General features: G+C 53.0%; 1 protein-coding gene across 4 annotated transcripts in view; it reads left to right on the top strand.

Moving 5' to 3' along the window:
• LOC125721983 (NACHT, LRR and PYD domains-containing protein 3-like) overlaps positions 1-21,006 on the top strand; it is a 64,878-nt gene that overhangs the window by 22,368 nt on the left and 21,504 nt on the right. For 3 of the 4 annotated variants that reach the window (XM_048998212.1, XM_048998211.1, XM_048998213.1), the window contains 3 exons: positions 9,640-9,813; positions 10,460-10,633; positions 11,084-11,257. In XM_048998212.1, coding sequence (XP_048854169.1) covers positions 9,640-9,813; positions 10,460-10,633; positions 11,084-11,257 — 522 coding nt within the window. The remainder of the gene's footprint in view (positions 1-9,639; positions 9,814-10,459; positions 10,634-11,083; positions 11,258-21,006) is intronic. The other variant, XM_048998214.1, reaches the window with a different exon arrangement.

Below are 21,006 nucleotides of genomic sequence, written 5' to 3'. Positions count from 1 at the left end.
ACAGGGATCACATCTACAACGGGCCCAGAATGCCGCTGGCGGAGTGTTAACACGCACCAGGCACAGGGATCACATCTACAACGGTCCCAGAATGCCGCTGGCGGAGTGTTAACACGCACCAGTCACAGGGATCACATCTACGACGGGCCCAGAATGCCTCTGGCGGAGTGTTAACACGCACCAGTCACAGGGATCACATCTACGACGGGCCCAGAATGCCGCTGGCGGAGTGTTAACACGCACCAGTCACAGGGATCACATCTACGACGGGCCCAGAATGCCGCTGGCGGAGTGTTAACACGCACCAGTCACAGGGATCAGATCTACAACGGGCCCAGAATGCCGCTGGCGGAGTGTTAACACGCACCAGTCACAGGGATCACATCTACAACGGGCCCAGAATGCCGCTGGCGGAGTGTTAACACGCACCAGTCACAGGGATCAGATCTACAACGGGCCCAGAATGCCGCTGGCGGAGTGTTAGCTTGCAACAGTAACAGGGATCACATCTACAACGGACCCAGAATGCCGCTGGCGGAATGTTAACACGCACCAGGCACAGGGATCACATCTACAACGGGCCCAGAATGCCGCTGGCGGAATGTTAACACGCACCAGGCACAGGGATCACATCTACAACGGGCCTAGAATGCCGCTGGCGGAGTGTTAACACGCACCAGTCACAGGGATCACATCTACAACGGGCCTAGAATGCCGCTGGCGGAGTGTTAACACGCACCAGGCACAGGGATCACATCTACAACGGGCCTAGAATGCCGCTGGCGGAGTGTTAACACGCACCAGTCACAGGGATCAGATCTACAACGGGCCCAGAATGCCGCTGGCGGAGTGTTAGCTTGCAACAGTAACAGGGATCACATCTACAACGGACCCAGAATGCCGCTGGCGGAATGTTAACACGCACCAGGCACAGGGATCACATCTACAACGGGCCCAGAATGCCGCTGGCGGAGTGATAGCTTGCAACAGTAACAGGGATCACATCTACAACGGACCCAGAATGCCGCTGGCGGAATGTTAACACGCACCAGTCACAGGGATCACATCTACAACGGGCCCAGAATGCCACTGGCGGAGTGTTAACACGCACCAGTCACAGGGATCACATCTACAACGGGCCCAGAATGCCGCTGGCGGAGTGTTAACACGCACCAGGCACAGGGATCACATCTACAACGGGCCCAGAATGCCGCTGGCGGAGTGTTAACACGCACCAGTCACAGGGATCACATCTACGACGGGCCCATAATGCCGCTGGCGGAGTGTTAACACGCACCAGTCACAGGGATCACATCTACAACGGGCCCAGAATGCCGCTGGCGGAGTGTTAACACGCACCAGTCACAGGGATCAGATCTACAACGGGCCCAGAATGCCGCTGGCGGAGTGTTAGCTTGCAACAGTAACAGGGATCACATCTACAACGGGCCTAGAATGCCGCTGGCGGAGTGTTAACACGCACCAGGCACAGGGATCACATCTACAACGGGCCCAGAATGCCTCTGGCGGATTGTTAACATGCTCCAATCACAGGGATCACATCTACAACGGGCCTAGAATGCCGCTGGCGGAGTGTTAACACGCACCAGGCACAGGGATCACATCTACAACGGTCCCAGAATGCCGCTGGCGGAGTGTTAACACGCACCAGTCACAGGGATCACATCTACAACGGGCCCAGAATGCCACTGGCGGAGTGTTAACACGCACCAGTCACAGGGATCACATCTACAACGGGCCCAGAATGCCGCTGGCGGAGTGTTAACACGCACCAGGCACAGGGATCACATCTACAACGGGCCCAGAATGCCGCTGGCGGAGTGTTAACACGCACCAGTCACAGGGATCACATCTACGACGGGCCCATAATGCCGCTGGCGGAGTGTTAACACGCACCAGTCACAGGGATCACATCTACAACGGGCCCAGAATGCCGCTGGCGGAGTGTTAACACGCACCAGTCACAGGGATCAGATCTACAACGGGCCCAGAATGCCGCTGGCGGAGTGTTAGCTTGCAACAGTAACAGGGATCACATCTACAACGGGCCTAGAATGCCGCTGGCGGAGTGTTAACACGCACCAGGCACAGGGATCACATCTACAACGGGCCCAGAATGCCTCTGGCGGATTGTTAACATGCTCCAATCACAGGGATCACATCTACAACGGGCCTAGAATGCCGCTGGCGGAGTGTTAACACGCACCAGTCACAGGGATCACATGTACAACGGACCCAGAATGCCGCTGGCGGAGTGTTAACACGCACCAGTCACAGGGATCACATGTACAACGGACCCAGAATGCCGCTGGCGGAGTGTTAACACGCTCCAATCACAGGGATCACATCTACAACGGGCCTAGAATGCCGCTGGCGGAGTGTTAACACGCACCAGGCACAGGGATCACATCTACAACGGGCCTAGAATGCCGCTGGCGGAGTGTTAACACGCTCCAATCAGAGGGATCACATCTACAACGGACCCAGAATGCCGCTGGAGGAGTGTTAACAAGCACCAGGCACAGGGATCACATCTACAACGGGCCCAGAATGCCGCTAGCGGAGTGTTAACACGCACCAGGCACAGGGATCACATGTACAACGGACCCAGAATGCCGCTGGCGGAGTGTTAACACGCTCCAATCACAGGGATCACATCTACAACGGGCCCAGAATGCCGCTGGCGGAGTGTTAACACGCACCAGTCACAGGGATCACATCTACAACGGGCCCAGAATGCCGCTGGCGGAGTGTTAGCTTGCAACAGTCACAGGGATCAGATCTACAACGGGCCTAGAATGCCGCTGGCGGAGTGTTAACACGCACCAGTCACAGGGATCACATCTACAACGGGCCCAGAATGCCGCTGGCGGAGTGTTAACACGCACCAGGCACAGGGATCACATCTACAACGGGCCTAGAATGCCGCTGGCGGAGTGTTAACACGCCCCAGTCACAGGGATCACATCTACAACGGGCCTAGAATGCCGCTGGCGGAGTGTTAACACGCACCAGTCACAGGGATCACATCTACAACGGGCCTAGAATGCCGCTGGCGGAGTGTTAACACGCACCAGGCACAGGGATCACATCTACAACGGGACCAGAATGCCGCTGGCGGAATGTTAACACGCACCAGGCACAGGGATCACTTCTACAACGGGCCCAGAATGCCGCTGGCGGAGTGTTAGCTTGCAACAGTAACAGGGATCACATCTACAACGGACCCAGAATGCCGCTGGCGGAATGTTAACACGCACCAGGCACAGGGATCACATCTACAACGGGCCCAGAATGCCACTGGCGGAGTGTTAACACGCACCAGTCAGAGGGATCACATCTACAACGGACCCAGAATGCCGCTGGCGGAGTGTTAACACGCACCAGGCACAGGGATCACATCTACAACGGGCCCAGAATGCCACTAGCGGAGTGTTAGCTTGCAACAGTCACAGGGATCACATCTACAACGGGCCTAGAATGCCGCTGGCGGAGTGTTAACACGCACCAGTCACAGGGATCACATCTACAACGGGCCCAGAATACCGCTGGCGGAGTGTTAACACGCACCAGTCACAGGGATCTCATCTACAACGGGCCCAGAATGCCGCTGGCGGAGTGTTAACACGCACCAGGCACAGGGATCACATCTACAACGGGCCCAGAATGCCGCTGGCGGAGTGTTAGCTTGCAACAGTCACAGGGATCACATCTACAACGGGCCCAGAATGCCACTGGCGGAGTGTTAGCTTGCAACAGTCACAGGGATCACATCTACAACGGGCCTAGAATGCCGCTGGCGGAGTGTTAACACGCACCAGGCACAGGGATCACATCTACAACGGGCCTAGAATGCCGCTGGCGGAGTGTTAACACGCACCAGTCACAGGGATCACATCTACAACGGGCCTAGAATGCCGCTGGCGGAGTGTTAACATGCACCAGTCACAGGGATCACATCTACAACGGGCCCAGAATACCGCTGGCGGAGTGTTAACACGCACCAGTCACAGGGATCACATCTACAACGGGCCCAGAATGCCGCTGGCGGAGTGTTAACACGCACCAGGCACAGGGATCACATCTACAACGGGCCTAGAATGCCGCTGGCGGAGTGTTAACACGCACCGGTCACAGGGATCACATCTACAACGGGCCCAGAATGGCGCTGGTGGAGTGTTAACACGCACCAGTCACAGGAATCACATCTACAACGGGCCCAGAATGCCGCTGGCGGAGTGTTAACACGCACCAGTCACAGGGATCACATCTACAACGGGCCCAGAATGGCGCTGGTGGAGTGTTAACACGCACCAGTCACAGGGATCACATCTACAACGGACCCAGAATGCCGCTGGCAGAGTGTTAACACGCACCAGTTACAGGGATCACATCTACAACGGACCCAGAATGCCGCTGGCAGAGTGTTAACACGCACCAGTCACAGGGATCACATCTACAACGGGCCCAGAATGCCGCTGGTGGAGTGTTAACACGCACCAGTCACAGGGATCACATCTACAACGGGTCCAGAATGCCGCTGTCGGAGTGTTAACACGCACCGGTCACAGGGATCACATCTACAACGGCCCCAGAATGCCACCGGCGGAGTGTTAACACGCACCAGTCACAGGGATCACATCTACAACGGCCCCAGAATGCCGCCGGCGGAGTGTTAACACGCACCAGTCACAGGGATCACATCTACAACGGGCCTAGAATGCCGCTGGCGGAGTGTTAACACGCACCAGTCACAGGGATCACATCTACAACGGGCCTAGAATGCCGCTGGCGGAGTGTTAACACGCACCAGGCACAGGGATCACATCTACAACGGGCCTAGAATGCCGCTGGCGGAGTGTTAACACGCACCAGTCACAGGGATCAGATCTACAACGGGCCCAGAATGCCGCTGGCGGAGTGTTAGCTTGCAACAGTAACAGGGATCACATCTACAACGGACCCAGAATGCCGCTGGCGGAATGTTAACACGCACCAGGCACAGGGATCACATCTACAACGGGCCCAGAATGCCGCTGGCGGAGTGATAGCTTGCAACAGTAACAGGGATCACATCTACAACGGACCCAGAATGCCGCTGGCGGAATGTTAACACGCACCAGTCACAGGGATCACATCTACAACGGGCCCAGAATGCCACTGGCGGAGTGTTAACACGCACCAGTCACAGGGATCACATCTACAACGGGCCCAGAATGCCGCTGGCGGAGTGTTAACACGCACCAGGCACAGGGATCACATCTACAACGGGCCCAGAATGCCGCTGGCGGAGTGTTAACACGCACCAGTCACAGGGATCACATCTACGACGGGCCCATAATGCCGCTGGCGGAGTGTTAACACGCACCAGTCACAGGGATCACATCTACAACGGGCCCAGAATGCCGCTGGCGGAGTGTTAACACGCACCAGTCACAGGGATCAGATCTACAACGGGCCCAGAATGCCGCTGGCGGAGTGTTAGCTTGCAACAGTAACAGGGATCACATCTACAACGGGCCTAGAATGCCGCTGGCGGAGTGTTAACACGCACCAGGCACAGGGATCACATCTACAACGGGCCCAGAATGCCGCTGGCGGAGTGTTAACACGCACCAGGCACAGGGATCACATCTACAACGGGCCCAGAATGCCTCTGGCGGAGTGTTAACACGCACCAGTCACAGGGATCACATGTACAACGGACCCAGAATGCCGCTGGCGGAGTGTTAACACGCACCAGTCACAGGGATCACATGTACAACGGACCCAGAATGCCGCTGGCGGAGTGTTAACACGCTCCAATCACAGGGATCACATCTACAACGGGCCTAGAATGCCGCTGGCGGAGTGTTAACACGCACCAGGCACAGGGATCACATCTACAACGGGCCTAGAATGCCGCTGGCGGAGTGTTAACACGCTCCAATCAGAGGGATCACATCTACAACGGACCCAGAATGCCGCTGGAGGAGTGTTAACAAGCACCAGGCACAGGGATCACATCTACAACGGGCCCAGAATGCCGCTAGCGGAGTGTTAACACGCACCAGGCACAGGGATCACATGTACAACGGACCCAGAATGCCGCTGGCGGAGTGTTAACACGCTCCAATCACAGGGATCACATCTACAACGGGCCCAGAATGCCGCTGGCGGAGTGTTAACACGCACCAGTCACAGGGATCACATCTACAACGGGCCCAGAATGCCGCTGGCGGAGTGTTAGCTTGCAACAGTCACAGGGATCAGATCTACAACGGGCCTAGAATGCCGCTGGCGGAGTGTTAACACGCACCAGTCACAGGGATCACATCTACAACGGGCCCAGAATGCCGCTGGCGGAGTGTTAACACGCACCAGGCACAGGGATCACATCTACAACGGGCCTAGAATGCCGCTGGCGGAGTGTTAACACGCCCCAGTCACAGGGATCACATCTACAACGGGCCTAGAATGCCGCTGGCGGAGTGTTAACACGCACCAGTCACAGGGATCACATCTACAACGGGCCTAGAATGCCGCTGGCGGAGTGTTAACACGCACCAGGCACAGGGATCACATCTACAACGGGACCAGAATGCCGCTGGCGGAATGTTAACACGCACCAGGCACAGGGATCACTTCTACAACGGGCCCAGAATGCCGCTGGCGGAGTGTTAGCTTGCAACAGTAACAGGGATCACATCTACAACGGACCCAGAATGCCGCTGGCGGAATGTTAACACGCACCAGGCACAGGGATCACATCTACAACGGGCCCAGAATGCCACTGGCGGAGTGTTAACACGCACCAGTCAGAGGGATCACATCTACAACGGACCCAGAATGCCGCTGGCGGAGTGTTAACACGCACCAGGCACAGGGATCACATCTACAACGGGCCCAGAATGCCACTGGCGGAGTGTTAGCTTGCAACAGTCACAGGGATCACATCTACAACGGGCCTAGAATGCCGCTGGCGGAGTGTTAACACGCACCAGTCACAGGGATCACATCTACAACGGGCCCAGAATACCGCTGGCGGAGTGTTAACACGCACCAGTCACAGGGATCTCATCTACAACGGGCCCAGAATGCCGCTGGCGGAGTGTTAACACGCACCAGGCACAGGGATCACATCTACAACGGGCCCAGAATGCCGCTGGCGGAGTGTTAGCTTGCAACAGTCACAGGGATCACATCTACAACGGGCCCAGAATGCCACTGGCGGAGTGTTAGCTTGCAACAGTCACAGGGATCACATCTACAACGGGCCTAGAATGCCGCTGGCGGAGTGTTAACACGCACCAGGCACAGGGATCACATCTACAACGGGCCTAGAATGCCGCTGGCGGAGTGTTAACACGCACCAGTCGCAGGGATCACATCTACAACGGGCCTAGAATGCCGCTGGCGGAGTGTTAACACGCACCAGTCACAGGGATCACATCTACAACGGGCCCAGAATACCGCTGGCGGAGTGTTAACACGCACCAGTCACAGGGATCACATCTACAACGGGCCCAGAATGCCGCTGGCGGAGTGTTAACACGCACCAGGCACAGGGATCACATCTACAACGGGCCTAGAATGCCGCTGGCGGAGTGTTAACACGCACCGGTCACAGGGATCACATCTACAACGGGCCCAGAATGGCGCTGGTGGAGTGTTAACACGCACCAGTCACAGGAATCACATCTACAACGGGCCCAGAATGCCGCTGGCGGAGTGTTAACACGCACCAGTCACAGGGATCACATCTACAACGGTCCCAGAATGGCGCTGGTGGAGTGTTAACACGCACCAGTCACAGGGATCACATCTACAACGGACCCAGAATGCCGCTGGCAGAGTGTTAACACGCACCAGTTACAGGGATCACATCTACAACGGACCCAGAATGCCGCTGGCAGAGTGTTAACACGCACCAATCACAGGGATCACATCTACAACGGGCCCAGAATGCCGCTGGTGGAGTGTTAACACGCACCAGTCACAGGGATCACATCTACAACGGGTCCAGAATGCCGCTGTCGGAGTGTTAACACGCACCGGTCACAGGGATCACATCTACAACGGCCCCAGAATGCCACCGGCGGAGTGTTAACACGCACCAGTCACAGGGATCACATCTACAACGGCCCCAGAATGCCGCCGGCGGAGTGTTAACACGCACCAGTCACAGGGATCACATCTACAACGGGCCCAGAATGCCGCTGGCGGAGTGTTAACACGCACCAGTCACAGGGATGCCGCTGTCGGAGTGTTAACACGCAAAATGTTTGAAAAACATTTTATAAACGCTTTGGTTAAAACACGCTTTATAAATAATGATGGATTGATTGATTGATTCAGGGGGCGGCTTGATGGTGCAGTGGTTAGCACTGTTACCTCATACCTCTGGGACCTGGGTTCGAGTCACATGTGTCTGGAGTTTGCATGTTCTCCTCATGTCGTCGTGGGGTTTCCTCTGGGTACTCCAGTTTCCCCCAACAGCCCAAAGACATGCTGAGACTAATTGGAGTTACTAAATTGCCCGTACAGTAGGAGTGAATGCGTGAGTGACTGGCGTGTGAGTGTGCCCTGCGATGGGCTGGCCCCCCATCCTGGGTTGTTCCCTGCCTCATGCCCATTGCTTCCGGGGTAGGCTCCGGACCCCCCATGACCCAGTAGAATAAGCGGTTTGGAAAATAGATAGATGGATGGATGATTGATTCAGATAGATAGGTAAGATTGAGAGAGAGAGAGAGAGAGAGAGAGAGAGAGAGTTGAGAAGCTCAAAATTCCCACCAGAAAGCTATACTTGAATGGCTGACATTCTGGCTGGTGACTCAAAGAGTTGGTGATGTGACAATACTGAACTTACAAGAATGGCAAACGCATGGTTACTGCAAGGAACAATGCTTGTGAAATTCTGTGCAATGTTTCTTTTTAACTGCTTCAGAATCTTAGGCTAGAAAGCTGAACTGAAAGCAAATCATGAATCCTTTGTATGTAGCCTAAGCGCGTTTCCCCAGCAGAGACGATAATCGCCGGTTAGTCACTGTCAGATATCGGCACCGGGATACTTGTCTGATTACGCTCATTACCGATAATATCGTCATATCACCCAGATGTAATTGGTGATTTGACATGTTCCCAGGTATAACAATACAGGGAGAAAAAGGATTTTACTCATGGGATCAGGAATCCAAGTGCCAGTTGCTGCTGCATTAGCTGCTGGGAATGTTCACATCTCCTCCTTTCAGTGATACGTGTCGAGTGTAGGGACACCTGGCAGAAAGATGGCTAAGGACTGCACTGGAAGCACTGGCCTGACTGTTATGGGAGGTTCACGTCCATCATGCTGTTGATGTGTTCCTATATATTCCTGTATATTCTGTGATTTTTGACTGTAGCTTGTACTTAATGTTTTTACCTGTAGCTTTGAGCAAAGATGCACTGACTCACAATTAATGATCATATGACTGCAGCAGATTGTCAGGACGCACAGAACACTCTGCAGACTATAATTCATTTTGAAGTGTAAGCTGTGCTGCTAATTATACTGAAAACAAATGCTTATTGTAATGCTTTGTATTTTACTAATGTGTAGGATGTGTATATGTCTGTGTCTTAAAGTGTTTTCTGTTTCAGGCTGAACAGCTGTGATCTCATAGATAAACACTGTGAAGTGCTGACTTCAGCTCTAAGATCAAACTCTTCCCCCCTGAGAGAGCTGGACCTGAGTGACAATAACCTGGAGGATTCAGGAGTGAAGCTGCTCTCTGCTGCACTGGAGGATTTACACTGCATACTGGAGATACTGAGGTCAGTATTACTGGGTATTCCACACTGTAAACTAGGGCTAATGTGGTCAGTATTACTGGGTATTCCACACTGTAAACTGGGGGTAATGTGGTCAGTATTACTGGCTATTCCACACTGTAAACTAGGGGTAATGCAGTAAGTATTGCTGGGTATTCCACACTGTAAACTGGGATACTGTGGTAGGTATTACTGGGCATTCCACACTGTAAACTGGGGGTAATGAGGTCAGTATTGCTGGGTATTCCACACTGTAAACTAGGGGTACTGAGGGCAGTATTACTGGGTATTCCACACTGTAAACTGGGGGTACTGAGGTCAGTATTACTGGGTATTCCACACTGTAAACTGGGGATACTGAGGCCAGTATTGCTGGGTATTCCACACCGAAAACTGGGGGTACTGAGGTCAGTATTACTGGGTATTCCACACTGTAAACTGGAGATACTGAGGTCAGTATTACTGTGTATTCCACACTATAAAGAGGAGATAGTGAGAAATTAGCTAAGGGAAAGGAAGGAGGCGAGCTTGCCTTGTCTTAGACACTAAACTGTAATTCTTGAATTATTTATTAGAGCATCACGTTTATTTAATAATTATAATGGTGAGGTGATATTATTTATTGGGGAGTTTCTGTCTTTCTCTGCAGGCTGTCAGGCTGTAGAGTCACAGAAGAAGGCTGTTCTTCCCTGGCTTCAGCTCTGAGGTCAAACCCCTCACACCTGAGAGAGCTGGACCTGAGCTACAATCACCCAGGAGACTCAGGAGTGAAGCTACTCTCTGCTCTACTGGTGGATCCCAGCTGTAAACTGGAGAAGTTGCAGTGAGTACAGAATATGCATTTTACAGAAAAGTAACTGGACACCAAGAAAACCCACAATGCCTTTCAGCAGTTACATAATAAACAAACACAAACATCTTCTGTTTTCTTCTCCTACTTCCTTATATCCCACAATCTTATCTGCCCTCGATCCATGATAGAAATAATTAAGCAGTGAAGCAGGAAACATCCATTCAACCATATACTGTAATCCATGCAAAACATTTGTGTTGGTTAGCAAAGTTAAGAGCACTGTTACAGTTAAACATGCCGACATAACGTGTTATGAACAAAAAAATAATGGACACCAAGCAGAATTGGGATGATTGTTCAATGATTTTTAGTAATTTCATTGTTTTCTGAAAATCCATTATATCATGGTCCCTAATCTCCTCATTTGAATACAGTGCTGCAGTGTAAAAAGTGGATTTAAAAGTGTTTAATTTTCTTAAGGGTGTGCTGGTGTGAACTCACAGAGAAATGCTGTGAGGCACTGGCTTCAGCTCTCAGATCAAACTCCTCACCCCTGAGAGAGCTGGACCTGAGTGACAATGACCTGCAGGACTCAGGAGTGAAGCTGCTCTCTGCTGGACTGGGGGACTTACACTGTAAACTGGAGATACTGAGGTCAGTCTGACTGGGTATTCCACACTGTAAACTGTGTGTAGTGGAGTATTGCTGGGTATTTAACACTGTATGCTGGAGATACTAAGGTAGAAAATAACTAATGATTTCAAAATAAAGCAGGAGTATCTAAGTCTACAGGTTGACTTAAAAAATAACATTTGACTCACTAAGTGGAATGTCGAAAGGAAGATTGCATTGGAGGCTAAAGATGACATTAAAAGTTTCTTCCAATATTTTAACTCCAAAAGAGCTCTAAAAGCTGAAATCACTCATCTGCAGGATAGTAAGGGCCTTATAATCGAAAATGAAAATTGATATAGTAAATGAGCTTAATGATTATTTTACACGGGTGTTCACAGTAGAGGACATGATTAACTTACCACCATTTAGTACAAATACAGCGTCGTATATAAACAATATACAGTCCCTCCACAATTATTGGCCCCCCTTGTAAAGATTTGTAAAAAGGGTTAGAAAAAAATCCACCTTTTGGCGAAGCAGCTTCATCTCACACTGAAAAAGTGAGAAAAATCCAATCTTTCATTGAAATAAATTTATTCAAAGAAAAACAAATCCTTCATCAAGAAATAATTATTTTCAAGAAAAACACATGTGCCACGATTATTGGCAGCCCTGCTTTTAATACTCTGTACAGCCTCCCTTTGCCAGTATAACAGCACTGAGTCTCCTATAACATTTTATAAGGTTGGAGAATACAGAGCAGGGCATCTGAGACCATTCCTCTTTACAGAATCTCTCCAGGTCACCCAGGGTCCTCGGCCCTCTCTTGTGCACCTTCCTCTTCAGCTCCGCCCACAGGTTTTCAGTGGGATTCAGGTCAGGGGACTGAGATGGCCATGGCAGAAGCTTGATTCTGCGGTCAGATGACATTTTAATGTTGATGTGGACATGTGCTTAGGATCACCGTCCTGCTGGAAGATCCAATGAAGCCCCAGTTTTTGTTTCCTGGCAGCAGCAGCCAAATTTTGATATAAAATGTCCTGGTATTTCATGGACCCCATAGTGCCATGTACCCTAACGAGGTTTCCAGGGTTTTTGGAGGAAAAACAGCTCCACAACATCACAGAACCTCCACCATATCTTACAGTTGGGATAAGGTTCATTTCATTATAGCCATCCTTCTTTTTACGCCAAACCCACCTTGAATGTTTATTGCCAAAAAGCATTTTTGTTTCATCAGATCATTGAATTTGATTCCAGTCAAAGTTGTATAATGTTTTGCAAACTCCTGGCACTAACATTTTAAGTAACTGACAGAAAAAGCTTCTTCCTGTCATACCTTTCAAAAAATCTGTTAGCATGAAGTCTGATGGTTTTTCGGAGACGTGGTAACCCCAAGGTTTTACTTTGTCTGGTAATTAACTAACAGTCATCCTTGGGGATGTTTTGCCTCTCTTACGATCCTCCTAACTGTATGTGGGGACAAAATAAACTTGGCTCCTCTTTCAGGCAAGTTTCTAACAGTTCCAGTTGATTTCCACTTCTTAATTATTGCCGTAACAATAGAAATGGGCATTTTAAGGCGAGTAGCTATTTTTTAATCCCCATTCCCTGACTTATGAAGGTAAGCACACTTCTCCCTCATTTGGTCTGTGTGTCTCTTATCTTTCCCATGTTGATGGATGACTAAGGGAATTTGCCCTCTGTGTCTCCTCATGTTTGTACCCCAGTTACTCAGGAAGTCATGGATTACAGCTTGAAGGTTCCTATTCACTCCAATCAACTCAAAGTTGTATAATTTACATGGGAAACATACTTCAGTTACATTGTGTTCACTATAATTTGCAGGGCTGCCAATAATCCTGGCTCATGTGTTTTTGTTAAAAATAATTATTTCCTGATGAAGGATTTGATTTTTCTTCAAATAAATTGATTTCAGTTAAAAGTTGGATTTTTCAATTTTTTTCCGTGTGAGATGAAGCACCTTCACCAGAAGGTGGATTTTTTCTTGCCCCTTGTACAAAGGGGAGCCAATAATTGCGGAGGGAATGTATGTATAACTGAGGCTGATGTGGTACAAAGCCTAGCTAAGCTCAAAATAAATAAATCACAGGGTCCTGGTGGCATCTTACCTATAGTTTTAAAAGAGATGAGGGATATTATTAGCCAACCTTTAACTTTACTGTTTCCGAAATCCTTATTTGCACGTATGGTACCTTCTGATTGGAAGTATGCTAATATAACACCCATATTCAAAAAAGGGGATAGATGTAATCCAGCAAACTATAGGCCAATTACTTTAACTTGCATAACTGGAAAAGTTATGGATACAAATAACCTGGATACAAATAACATTCTGAGGGGTAGCCAACCTGGATTTAGGAGAAGTAGATCCTGTTTAACTAATCTACTTGAGTTCTTTGAGGAGGCAAAAATAGAAATTGGTCACAAATGTACTTAGATTTGCAGAAGGCCTTTGATATTGTCCCCCTCAAACGGCTCTTGCTTAAGCTCAAAGCTGCAGGGATTTTAGGAACTGTAGCAACTTGGATTGAGAACTGGTTAACAGACAGGAAGTAGCGAGTAGTTATTAGAGGCACAAAGTGGGCCTGCGTTCATAGTGGGGTACTGCAGGGTTCAATTTTAGGACCACTGTTGTTCCTATTTTACATTAATGATATTGACACCAATACCTACAGTAAACTAGTTAAATTTGCAGATGACACCAAGGTGAATGATGTAGCAAATACTGATCTAGCAGCGTAGAGGCTACAATGGGATTTTGATTTAATTAGCGACTGGACTGATACCTGACAGATTAAATTTAACGTAGATAAATCCATGTAATCCATGCAGAGAGCAGAAATATAAAGTACAGATATTTTATGGGTTCCTCTGAAATAAAGGTAGCTGATTATGAGAAAGACCTCGGTGTGAATGTTGATGCTTCCATGTCCCACTCTCACCAGTGTGGGGAAGCAATTAAAAAGGCCAGTAGGATGTTGGGTTACATCTCTAGGTGCGTGGACTTTAAGTTAAATAAGGTGATGCTACGATTATACAATTCCTTGGTAAGACCCCAACTAGAATATTGTTTTAATGTGAGAGGGGGATATAGGGCTGTTGAAGGAACAAACAGGTTCGCTTTGGTCCGCTCAGAAATATTTATTAAATTATACACAAAATGATGATATATTTCATAAGCATTCATAGGTAATCCCATTAATTAATAAAATGAAAAAGTAGCCATAAGCCATCTACACTCGGACGTACTATAATCACCCACCTTCACACACGGACCGGGGAGCCCCTTTCAGTCCTGGCAGGAGACCAACACGTGATTCCTGAGAAGTGCCGGGTGATGCGCGTTCCGTCCCACGGCTGATCTCCGGTCAGTGCTGAGCTCTCCCCCTTAATACTAAATCTGGAGCAGTACACGTGCGGGCAGGGGGCGAGCTGGCCAGGCTCACCCCTCCCTCAGGGAATGTGCTCTTTATTCTCCAATTCCTGTCCAGGTGAGGCTGTTTGCGCTTGTGGTTGCGAAGCATTTTAGGCAAGGCTTTCCCTTTTCCCCTGGGAGAGAAACGATAAGCCTCCCTTTCCGCTGGGAAAGGCAAGATAGGTGTTCTAGCTCTTTCTGTGAGAAACAAGTTATATAAGTGATCAGTGAAAAAACATGTTTGTGCAGTTCACCTGTGGCACAACAGTAATGTGGGTGAGTCACGGTGGACGATGTAATTGAATCCCGGAGTGTTTAGTCCAAGCACAATCAGAATCAATCCATACCTCAATCCCCTCATAGGTATGTCTGCTAGGTGGAGTTGGAGGTGCAGTATAATCCCGTTATAATGGACTCGCTTATAACGGAATATCGTCTATAACAGACGAGGTCCGCTGGCCGTGCGTCTTAAAGAACATTCAGAAAAAGCATTGGATATAGCGGACTCACATATAATGGAATTTCGCTTATAACGGACAAACAGTTTGGTCCCGTTTGTCGCTTGCCGTGTGTCTGCGGCAGGATATGTGTGTGTAAGAGTGTCTGGCAGGGTACGCGTGTGTGAGAGTGTCTGTGGCAGGGTACGCATGTGTGAGAGTGTCTGTGGCAGGGTACGCGTGTGTGAGAGTGTCTGCGGCAGGGTACACGTGTGTGAGAGTGTCTGCGGCAGGGTACGTGTGTGTGAGAGTGTCTGCGACAGTGTACGTGTGTGTGAGAGTGTCTGCGACAGTGTACTCGTGTGTGAGAGTGTCTGCAGCAGGGTACGCGTATGTGAGAGTGTCTGCGGCAGGGTACGCGTGTGTGAGTGTCTGCGACAGGATACGCGTGTGTGAGAGTGTCTGTGGCAGGGTACGCGTGTGTGAGAGTATCTGCGGCAGGGTACGCGTGTGTGAGTGTCTGCAACAGGATACACGTGTGTGAGAGTGTCTGCGGCAGGGTACGCATGTGTGAGTGTCTGCGACAGGATACGCGTGTGTGAGAGTGTCTGTAGCAGGGTACGCGTGTGTGAGAGTATCTGCGGCAGGGTTCGCGTGTGTGAGTGTCTGCAACAGGATACGTGTGTGTGAGAGTGTCTGCGGCAGGGTACGCGTGTGTGAGTGTCTGCAACAGGATACGCGTGTGTGAGAGTGTCTGCGGCAGGGTATGCGTGTGTGAGAGTGTCTGCGGCAGGGTACGTGTGTGAGAGTGTCTGCGGCAGGGTACGTGTGTGAGAGTGTCTGCGGCAGGGTGCGTGTGTGAGAGTGTCTGCGGCAGGGTACGCATGTGTGAGAGTGTCTGCGGCAGGGTACGCGTGTGTGAGAGTGTCTGCGGCAGGGTACGTGTGTGTGAGAGTGTCTGCGACAGGGTACGTGTGTGTGAGAGTGTCTGCGACAGGGTACGTGTGTGTGAGAGTGTCTGCGGCAGGGTACGCGTGTGTGAGTGTCTGCGACAGGGTACGCGTGTGTGAGAGTGTCTGCGACAGGGTACGTGAGTGTGAGAGTGTCTGCGGCAGGGTACGCGTGTGTGAGTGTCTGCGACAGGATACGCGTGTGTGAGAGTGTCTGCGGCAGGGTACGCGTGTAAGAGTGTCTGCGGCAGGGTACGCGTGTGTGAGAGTGTCTGCGGCAGGGTGCGTGTGTGAGAGTGTCTGCGGCAGGGTACGCGTGTGTGAGAGTGTCTGCGGCAGGGTACGCGTGTGTGAGAGTGTCTGCGGCAGGGTGCGTGTGTGAGAGTGTCTGCGGCAGGGTACGCGTGTGTGAGAGTGTCTGCGGCAGGGTGCGTGTGTGAGACTGTCTGCGACAGGGTACGCGTGTGTGAGTGTCTGCGACAGTGTACGCGTGTGTGAGAGTGTCTGCGGCAGTGTACGCGTGTGTGAGAGTGTCTGCGGCAGGGTACGCGTGTGTGAGAGTGTCTGCGGCAGGGTGCGTGTGTGAGAGTGTCTGCGGCAGGGTACGCGTGTGTGAGAGTGTCTGCGGCAGGGTGCGTGTGTGAGAGTGTCTGCGGCAGGGTACGCGTGTGTGAGAGTGTCTGCGGCAGGGTACGCGTGTGTGAGAGTGTCTGCGGCAGGGTATGCGTGTGTGAGAGTGTCTGCGGCAGGGTGCGTGTCTGATAGTGTATGTGTTTGTGAGAGTGTCTGCGGCAGGGTACGCGTGTGTGAGAGTATCTGCGGCAGGGTACGTGTCTGTGAGAGTGTCTGCGGCAGAGTACGCGTGTGTGAGAGTGTCTGCGGCAGGGTACGCGTGTGTGAGAGTGTCTGCGGCAGGGTACGCGTGTGTGAGAGTGTCTGCGGCAGGGTGCGTGTGTGAGAGTGTCTGCGGCAGGGTGCGTGTGTGTGAGACTGTCTGCGACAGGGTAGGCGTGTGTGAGAGTGTCTGCGGCAGGGTACGCGTGTGTGAGAGTGTCTGCGGCAGGGTGCGTGTGTGAGAGACTGTCTGCGACAGGGTACGCGTGTGTGAGAGTGTCTGCGACAGTGTACGCGTGTGTGAGAGTGTCTGCGGCAGGGTGCGTGTGTGAGAGTGTCTGCGGCAGGGTACGCGTGTGTGAGAGTGTCTGCGGCAGGGTGCGTGTGTGAGAGTGTCTGCGGCAGGGTACGCGTGTGTGAGAGTGTCTGCGGCAGGGTACGCGTGTGTGAGAGTGTCTGCGGCAGGGTATGCGTGTGTGAGAGTGTCTGCGGCAGGGTGCGTGTCTGATAGTGTATGTGTTTGTGAGAGTGTCTGCGGCAGGGTACGCGTGTGTGAGAGTATCTGCGGCAGGGTACGTGTCTGTGAGAGTGTCTGCGGCAGAGTACGCGTGTGTGAGAGTGTCTGCGGCAGGGTACGCGTGTGTGAGAGTGTCTGCGGCAGGGTACGCGTGTGTGAGAGTGTCTGCGGCAGGGTGCGTGTGTGAGAGTGTCTGCGGCAGGGTGCGTGTGTGTGAGACTGTCTGCGACAGGGTAGGCGTGTGTGAGAGTGTCTGCGGCAGGGTACGCGTGTGTGAGAGTGTCTGCGGCAGGGTATGCGTGTGTGAGAGTGTCTGCGGCAGGGTGCGTGTCTGATAGTGTATGTGTTTGTGAGAGTGTCTGCGGCAGGGTACGCGTGTGTGAGAGTATCTGCGGCAGGGTACGTGTCTGTGAGAGTGTCTGCGGCAGAGTACGCGTGTGTGAGAGTGTCTGCGGCAGGGTACGCGTGTGTGAGAGTGTCTGCGGCAGGGTACGCGTGTGTGAGAGTGTCTGCGGCAGGGTGCGTGTGTGAGAGTGTCTGCGGCAGGGTGCGTGTGTGTGAGACTGTCTGCGACAGGGTAGGCGTGTGTGAGAGTGTCTGCGGCAGGGTACGCGTGTGTGAGAGTGTCTGCGGCAGGGTGCGTGTGTGAGAGACTGTCTGCGACAGGGTACGCGTGTGTGAGAGTGTCTGCGACAGTGTACGCGTGTGTGAGAGTGTCTGCGGCAGGGTGCGTGTGTGAGAGTGTCTGCGGCAGGGTACGCGTGTGTGAGAGTGTCTGCGGCAGGGTGCGTGTGTGAGAGTGTCTGCGGCAGGGTACGCGTGTGTGAGAGTGTCTGCGGCAGGGTACGCGTGTGTGAGAGTGTCTGCGGCAGGGTATGCGTGTGTGAGAGTGTCTGCGGCAGGGTGCGTGTCTGATAGTGTATGTGTTTGTGAGAGTGTCTGCGGCAGGGTACGCGTGTGTGAGAGTATCTGCGGCAGGGTACGTGTCTGTGAGAGTGTCTGCGGCAGAGTACGCGTGTGTGAGAGTGTCTGCGGCAGGGTACGCGTGTGTGAGAGTGTCTGCGGCAGGGTACGCGTGTGTGAGAGTGTCTGCGGCAGGGTGCGTGTGTGAGAGTGTCTGCGGCAGGGTGCGTGTGTGTGAGACTGTCTGCGACAGGGTAGGCGTGTGTGAGAGTGTCTGCGGCAGGGTACGCGTGTGTGAGAGTGTCTGCGGCAGGGTGCGTGTGTGAGAGACTGTCTGCGACAGGGTACGCGTGTGTGAGAGTGTCTGCGACAGTGTACGCGTGTGTGAGAGTGTCTGCGGCAGGGTACTCGTGTGTGAGAGTGTCTGCGGCAGTGTACGCGTGTGTGAGAGTGTCTGCGGCAGGGTACGCGTGTGTGAGAGTGTCTGCGGCAGGGTACGCGTGTGTGAGAGTGTCTGCGGCAGGGTACGCGTGTGTGAGAGTGTCTGCGGCAGTGTACGCGTGTGTGAGAGTGTCTGCGGCAGGGTACGCGTGTGTGAGAGTGTCTGCGGCAGGGTACGCGTGTAAGAGTGTCTGCGGCAGGGTACGCGTGTGTGAGAGTGTCTGCGGCAGGGTGCGTGTGTGAGAGTGTCTGCGGCAGGGTGCGTGTGTGAGAGTGTCTGCGGCAGGGTGCGTGTGTGTGAGACTGTCTGCGACAGGGTAGGCGTGTGTGAGAGTGTCTGCGGCAGGGTACGCGTGTGTGAGAGTGTCTGCGGCAGGGTATGCGTGTGTGAGAGTGTCTGCGGCAGGGTGCGTGTCTGATAGTGTATGTGTTTGTGAGAGTGTCTGCGGCAGGGTACGCGTGTGTGAGAGTATCTGCGGCAGGGTACGTGTCTGTGAGAGTGTCTGCGGCAGAGTACGCGTGTGTGAGAGTGTCTGCGGCAGGGTACGCGTGTGTGAGAGTGTCTGCGGCAGGGTACGCGTGTGTGAGAGTGTCTGCGGCAGGGTGCGTGTGTGAGAGTGTCTGCGGCAGGGTGCGTGTGTGTGAGACTGTCTGCGACAGGGTAGGCGTGTGTGAGAGTGTCTGCGGCAGGGTACGCGTGTGTGAGAGTGTCTGCGGCAGGGTGCGTGTGTGAGAGACTGTCTGCGACAGGGTACGCGTGTGTGAGAGTGTCTGCGACAGTGTACGCGTGTGTGAGAGTGTCTGCGGCAGGGTGCGTGTGTGAGAGTGTCTGCGGCAGGGTACGCGTGTGTGAGAGTGTCTGCGGCAGGGTGCGTGTGTGAGAGTGTCTGCGGCAGGGTACGCGTGTGTGAGAGTGTCTGCGGCAGGGTACGCGTGTGTGAGAGTGTCTGCGGCAGGGTATGCGTGTGTGAGAGTGTCTGCGGCAGGGTGCGTGCCTGATAGTGTATGTGTTTGTGAGAGTGTCTGCGGCAGGGTACGCGTGTGTGAGAGTATCTGCGGCAGGGTACGTGTCTGTGAGAGTGTCTGCGGCAGAGTACGCGTGTGTGAGAGTGTCTGCGGCAGGGTACGCGTGTGTGAGAGTGTCTGCGGCAGGGTACGCGTGTGTGAGAGTGTCTGCGGCAGGGTGCGTGTGTGAGAGTGTCTGCGGCAGGGTGCGTGTGTGTGAGACTGTCTGCGACAGGGTAGGCGTGTGTGAGAGTGTCTGCGGCAGGGTACGCGTGTGTGAGAGTGTCTGCGGCAGGGTGCGTGTGTGAGAGACTGTCTGCGACAGGGTACGCGTGTGTGAGAGTGTCTGCGACAGTGTACGCGTGTGTGAGAGTGTCTGCGGCAGGGTACTCGTGTGTGAGAGTGTCTGCGGCAGTGTACGCGTGTGTGAGAGTGTCTGCGGCAGGGTACGCGTGTGTGAGAGTGTCTGCGGCAGGGTACGCGTGTGTGAGAGTGTCTGCGGCAGGGTACGCGTGTGTGAGAGTGTCTGCGGCAGGGTACGCGTGTGTGAGAGTGTCTGCGGCAGTGTACGCGTGTGTGAGAGTGTCTGCGGCAGGGTACGCGTGTGTGAGAGTGTCTGCGGCAGGGTACGCGTGTAAGAGTGTCTGCGGCAGGGTACGCGTGTGTGAGAGTGTCTGCGGCAGGGTGCGTGTGTGAGAGTGTCTGCGGCAGGGTACGCGTGTGTGAGAGTGTCTGCGGCAGGGTACGCGTGTGTGAGAGTGTCTGCGGCAGGGTGCGTGTGTGAGAGTGTCTGCGGCAGGGTACGCGTGTGTGAGAGTGTCTGCGGCAGGGTGCGTGTGTGAGACTGTCTGCGACAGGGTACGCGTGTGTGAGAGTGTCTGCGACAGTGTACGCGTGTGTGAGAGTGTCTGCGGCAGTGTACGCGTGTGTGAGAGTGTCTGCGGCAGGGTACGCGTGTGTGAGAGTGTCTGCGGCAGGGTGCGTGTGTGAGAGTGTCTGCGGCAGGGTACGCGTGTGTGAGAGTGTCTGCGGCAGGGTGCGTGTGTGAGAGTGTCTGCGGCAGGGTACGCGTGTGTGAGAGTGTCTGCGGCAGGGTACGCGTGTGTGAGAGTGTCTGCGGCAGGGTATGCGTGTGTGAGAGTGTCTGCGGCAGGGTGCGTGTCTGATAGTGTATGTGTTTGTGAGAGTGTCTGCGGCAGGGTACCCGTGTGTGAGAGTATCTGCGGCAGGGTACGTGTCTGTGAGAGTGTCTGCGGCAGAGT

The sequence above is a fragment of the Brienomyrus brachyistius genome, unplaced genomic scaffold, assembly GCF_023856365.1.
Source record: "Brienomyrus brachyistius isolate T26 unplaced genomic scaffold, BBRACH_0.4 scaffold36, whole genome shotgun sequence".
In the NCBI taxonomy this organism is placed as follows: domain Eukaryota; kingdom Metazoa; phylum Chordata; class Actinopteri; order Osteoglossiformes; family Mormyridae; genus Brienomyrus; species Brienomyrus brachyistius.
This window is presented reverse-complemented; position numbering and strand designations above follow the sequence as displayed.